This window comes from Microcaecilia unicolor, chromosome 1 (assembly GCF_901765095.1).
Source record: "Microcaecilia unicolor chromosome 1, aMicUni1.1, whole genome shotgun sequence".
Lineage (NCBI taxonomy): Eukaryota > Metazoa > Chordata > Amphibia > Gymnophiona > Siphonopidae > Microcaecilia > Microcaecilia unicolor.
In genome coordinates this window covers 109,424,197-109,430,036 of record NC_044031.1, presented here as the reverse complement: position 1 = coordinate 109,430,036, position 5,840 = coordinate 109,424,197, and the positions used below count along the sequence as shown (strand labels likewise).

Sequence of the window (5,840 nt, the reverse complement as noted above, 5' to 3'; positions counted from 1 at the left end):
ACGTCTTTTCATGTTAATTTGTCAGCGCTGCGTAAGTCTAGTAGCGCTATAGAAATGTTTAATAGTAGTAGTAGTAGAAAAACAGAACACAAAATACAGAGAGCTTATTACTGTCGTTTCTAACAGCTATAACATTTTTTAATACTGTTTGGCCCCCCCCCCCGTTTACAAAGCCATGCTAGCAGCTGCCACGAGCCAATGCCGACACAGCTCATTCAAAAGGAATGGCCTGTGTCTGCATTACCACACCAATAGCTTCTAGCGTGGGTTTGTAAACTGGGGGGGGGGGGGGGGGATTACTGATTATTAATTCTATTTATATATGTAGATATGGGAAGTTTTCATATAAGTAAAGGAGTGTGGTAGCCATATTAGTCCACTCTTAAAGTTATCAATAGAAATCAAACAAAATAAAACATGGAAAAGAAAATAAGATGATACCTTTTTTATTGGACATAACTTAATACATTTCTTGATTAGCTTTCGAAGCTTACCCTTCTTCGTCAGATCGGAAATAAGCAAATAAAGCTGTCAAACAAAAAAATATAATCCACACATACGAGTTTGGTATTCATTGAATATTTTTTACTGTCATAATAAGCAAAAATGAAGGCACATAGGGCAGCACTGACAACCACATTTGCATTTGGAATATACCCCTCTCCGGTTTCATAGATATATCATATATATAATCCCTCGACCTCGCCCCCCTCAGACACGAAGAACGACCGGTCCGGCACCACAAAGATTTTTAAGGCCCTTTGGTTTACATCCGCGGGATCCATAGGATCCACGTTTTACCCGGGTACGAGCAAGCTGACCAATCTCTCAGCAGGCCTGGTGGGGCTGGGCAGCTGCCGGCGCAGATGTAACATTCCAACGCCCTGACGTAAAAACGCCGAGCAACGCTAACTGTAAACAAGGCCTTCGCCCCGCCCTCTCCTGCTGCAGCACTCAGGTTCCAGAAATCTCCAGAGCGTACGATGTGGTAGTGTAGTGGTCGCGCGTCATCCCCAGTGACAGTCTACAGTCCATCTACTCTTGGCCGCCACGGCCTCTAGAGAGAGAGGGTGAGGGAGCGCGCGAGCTCCTCAGTACCCCCCCTCCCTCACACGCGCTGGCGGGTGGCTGTTGACGCCATTGTTTATTTTGAGCAGCGCTGCTCAGCTCGGTGTCCCGGGGCCGAGGGAAGGGGGCGGCGGCCGGGCGGGCGCTGTGTATAAGTAAGGGGGCGTGAGCGGCGGGGCGGACATGCAGTTCTACAGCAGCGTGCTAACACACTATCCTGGGGCCGCCTTCAAAGTGCCCTTGCCTGGCGCCGATGAGAAGCCCCCCGAGGAGTGCCCCGCGGAAACAGTCGAGCCCCGGGCGCGGGAGACAGCAACAGCGGTTAACAGCGGCGGAGTAGGGACCATGCCTGCCTTCTCCTCCTGTTTCGAGCTGGCTCCGGTGGGCGCAGCTGGCCAGTTCACGTCCAACGCCCAGGTCCCCGTGCGGCCCATAGAGAGAATCGTGCCTATTCGTATCATCAACGAAGCAGCGGTGGCGGCGGCCATAGGGCCTGGCGGCGATTCCTCTCCAGACAGGACGTGCTTGGCCAGTGTCCGCCTCCTCAGCCAGACTGAGCCCCTGATGCCCGCCGCTGCTTCTTCTTGGCTCGCCAACAGGACCGAGGAGCCCCCTAGCCAGGGAGCCGGTGCTTACTGGCGGCCGTTGGAGCAGGACCGCCGCCTGGATATGCTACAGAAACCACCGGCCTATAGTTTTAGCCCGAGCCACTGGAGGGATGGCGAGGGACGGCCGGAGCACGAGCTAGTTTCCTGCCGGCGCCAAGAAAGCTGTCATGATGAGCTGCACTGCCCCAGGGCCGATGAGCAGCTGGACTTGAAGGTAAAAGGCCTGCGGGGTGAAGGGCTGCTCGCCGCTAGCAGGGCGGATAAGAACGAGAAGCTGGCTCTCTACCTGGCTGAGGTGGAAAAGCAGGATAAATATCTGCGGGAGAGAGACAAGTATCGCTTTCATATCATCCCCGACGGCAACTGCCTGTACAGGGCGGTCAGCAAAGCGGTGTACGGGGACCAGGCCAGACACAAGGAGCTGAGGGAGTGCACAGTCTTCCACATCGCCGACCACCTGGACGAGTTTAGCCCCATCATCGAGGGCGACGTGGGCGAGTTCCTGATCAATGCTGCCCAGGATGGCGCCTGGGCGGGCTACCCCGAAATGCTGGCCATGAGTCAGATGCTGAACGTGAGCATTCACTTGACAACGGGTGGCAGGCCGGAATGCCCCACGGTGTCCACTATGATTCACTACTTGGGACCAGAAGACTTGTCCAGGGCTAGCATTTGGCTTAGCTGGCTTAGCAACGGACATTATGATGCAGTGTTTGATCAGCAGATGCTCAATCCCGAGTATGACAACTGGTGCAAACAGACTCAAGTGCAGCGAAAAAAGGACGAAGAGTTGGCCAAGTCAATGGCTGTGTCTTTGTCCAAAATGTACATTGAACAAAATTCCTGTGCTTAAAATGTACACCACCCTTTGGTGGCAGTAAGGGACTATTTCGTATGTTGTTTGTTGTCAGGATTAGTCATGTTCTGGACAGGCTGATAGCACTTTAAAACTTCCTCATAGATGTACTGCACATTTGATGCCTTAAAACCTTTATTTGAATGTTTTACGAAAGTGAAACTTCCGACGGCTGCTGCACAAGTTGATAATGTTTCATTATAGTCAGCCCTTGGTAATCTGGTATTTGTTTTGTTATATAAAAGTTATGTGCAGGTCGTCTCTTTAGTGTATATTTGTTTTTCTCTTTAATGTATGTTCTAAAAATTTTGTATTTTTGCACTTTTTAACAGTTGTACTTTCATCTATTTCATTCTCCTAGTCTTGCCACCAAGTCAGATGCTTTTGTACAAAGTTTGATTTCAACAGCTGTAATGCTGTATGTAATTTTTCTTCTTTGCCTTATTGAACAAGGCAAAACATGGCCCTTTTTTAGTTTAATTAAAATGTAATTAAACAGGTTTCATGGTTTGCTAGGCCAAACATTTTGTATTTCCTACTGGAAACTTGCCTTCTGGTTTCCGCTTTTTTTTTCCTTGTATTGCCACCAAGTGTTAATGTAGCTGATACTTTTTTTTTTTACTTTGTAATATTTTGTGATTTAGGGAATTACTAACTGTATAATAGTACAATAATGAGCTAATGTGGATTGGAATAAAGTTTATATCTGCTTTTTTTTTCTGAAAGGTTGTTGGGTTCTGTATTCACCCCATTTTTAGTAAGTGTGTTTTATTGGGTTGTATGTAACTTGGTGTTTCTCAGGCCTGTTTACAGGACACCTTAACCACTCTGGCTTTCAGCATATCCATACAATCTCATATGTATCCATTGAGACTAGTGTGAAAAAAGACTGGGCAGGGCCTGCTTGAGAGAGGCTGCACTAATGTACATAATACTTGCTTGAGGAGTGGCCTAGTGGTTAGGGTGGTGGACTTTGGTCCTGGGGAATTGAGTTCAATTCCCACTTCAGGCACAGGCAGCTCCTTGTGATGCTGGGCAAGTCACTTAACCCTCCATTGCCCCATGTAAGCCGCATTGAGCCTGCCATGAGTGGGAAAGCGCGGGGTACAAATATAACAAAATATTAATAGTGCTATGTATGTCTATTGGATACAATGAGCTTTGTCCTAAATGAATGCCACCCCATTCTAGCATAGTAAAATTACACCATCAGTTTTCTTTATAGTACAGGAGCTGTATATTGAGATGATGTCAATTTTGGTAAATTGACTACGCATAGTTTGCCATCAAAACTCATTTTAAATTGTACTTAAGTTGTTATGAAGCTATATGTAACTGCTTTTAAAAGAGACTACCCACTGAGCAAGTGTTGCTTTTAAAAGAGACTGCCCACTGAGCAATTGTATTGTGGAATGTAATCATTTCAGTTCAAATGCAAAAAAAACATACATGAAGTACAGCTAACATTGAGCCATTTCATTTACAAGTCATGGCCTTTATTACTGAATTTTATTTTTATATATCAGTACAGTAACTTCTGGTTAATTGTACACATGCATATTTAGCTTGCTGGAAGCAACATGAGCAGGAAAAATAAATTGGTTCCATTTCAGTAGTAGTGTAGTTCTTGTCCAAAATATTAGTTTGCTGCATAGCTTTTCACAATGTCTGCCTAGAGTGGGAGGAGTGATTGTGTGTGTTGCTGATGCTGACATTGAATGAAATTAAGTGTGGAAAGATAGTAAGGAAAGGTGTGAGCATTTAGAAATATTTATATTCTTTATCAGTTTAATGGGGAATTAGGATATGAGATTTCAGTGTCTGCTTCATAGGAAATATTTTCTAAATGAGTTGGTTTATCTAGACTATAATTATATTAGAGGTTGATAATTTTTTCAGGTGTATAGGAGATTCAACCTTAAATGTGTGTAACCAGAACCAAACATTTTACTTTTCTCTTTGGTTCTTCATTGGTCATAGTCTAAGGTATGTGCAGATGTCAGAGTAAGAAAGAGCCTTGTGTGTTTTGGAGATGTACAGGGCAAGTTTTCTCTCTATTTTAATTGCCTGTCTCCTGCTGCAGTGACTCTGTGAAAAGGTTTACTGTGGGCCCTAGCTCTGTTAAGGGTGTTAGTGCTGACAGTTTTTACTCCACCATCATTATCCTTGGTGCCTAAATTAAAGGGTGAACCTTTTATATGAGGCAGCAGACAGCCAGTACTTACAGTGGGGGAAATAAGTATTTGATCCCTTGCTGATTTTGTAAGTTTGCCCACTGACAAAGACATGAGCAGCCCATAATTGAAGGGTAGGTTATTGGTAACAGTGAGAGATAGCACATCACAAATTAAATCCGGAAAATCACATTGTGGAAAGTATATGAATTTATTTGCATTCTGCAGAGGGAAATAAGTATTTAATCCCTCTGGCAAACAAGACCTAATACTTGGTGGCAAAACCCTTGTTGGCAAGCACAGCGGTCAGACGTCTTCTGTAGTTGATGATGAGGTTTGCACACATGTCAGGAGGAATTTTGGTCCACTCCTCTTTGCAGATCATCTCTAAATCATTAAGAGTTCTGGGCTGTCGCTTGGCAACTCGCATCTTCAGCTCCCTCCATAAGTTTTCAATGGGATTAAGGTCTGGTGACTGGCTAGGCCACTCCATGACCCTAATGTGCTTCTTCCTGAGCCACTCCTTTGTTGCCTTGGCTGTATGTTTTGGGTCATTGTCGTGCTGGAAGACCCAGCCACGACCCATTTTTAAGGCCCTGGCGGAGGGAAGGAGGTTGTCACTCAGAATTGTACGGTACATGGCCCCATCCATTCTCCCATTGATGCGGTGAAGTAGTCCTGTGCCCTTAGCAGAGAAACACCCCCAAAACATAACATTTCCACCTCCATGCTTGACAGTGGGGACGGTGTTCTTTGGGTCATAGGCAGCATTTCTCTTCCTCCAAACACGGCGAGTTGAGTTCATGCCAAAGAGCTCAATTTTTGTCTCATCTGACCACAGCACCTTCTCCCAATCACTCTCGGCATCATCCAGGTGTTCACTGGCAAACTTCAGATGGGCCGTCACATGTACCTTCCGGAGCAGGGGGACCTTGCGGGCACTGCAGGATTGCAATCCGTTATGTCGTAATGTGTTACCAATGGTTTTCGTGGTGACAGTGGTCCCAGCTGCCTTGAGATCATTGACAAGTTCCCCCCTTGTAGTTGTAGGCTGATTTCTAACCTTCCTCATGATCAAGGATACCCCACGAGGTGAGATTTTGCGTGGAGCCCCAGATCTTTGTCGATTGACAG

At 45.9% G+C, this 5,840-nt stretch overlaps 1 protein-coding gene across 1 annotated transcript; it reads left to right on the top strand.

Annotated features, from left to right (window-relative positions):
* Positions 1-887: 887 nt before the first annotated feature.
* OTUD1 (OTU deubiquitinase 1) lies at positions 888-3,257 on the top strand. The gene has a single exon (XM_030199304.1). It carries the CDS (start codon positions 1,252-1,254, stop codon positions 2,527-2,529), a length of 1,278 nt encoding a protein of 425 aa, XP_030055164.1. The 5' UTR covers positions 888-1,251; the 3' UTR covers positions 2,530-3,257.
* Positions 3,258-5,840: the final 2,583 nt, after the last annotated feature.

What these genes read in the sequence shown, in the direction of transcription:
- OTUD1 (XM_030199304.1), top strand. Translation starts at nt 1,252, where the DNA reads ATGCAGTTCTACAGCAGCGTGCTAACACACTATCCTGGGGCCGCCTTC.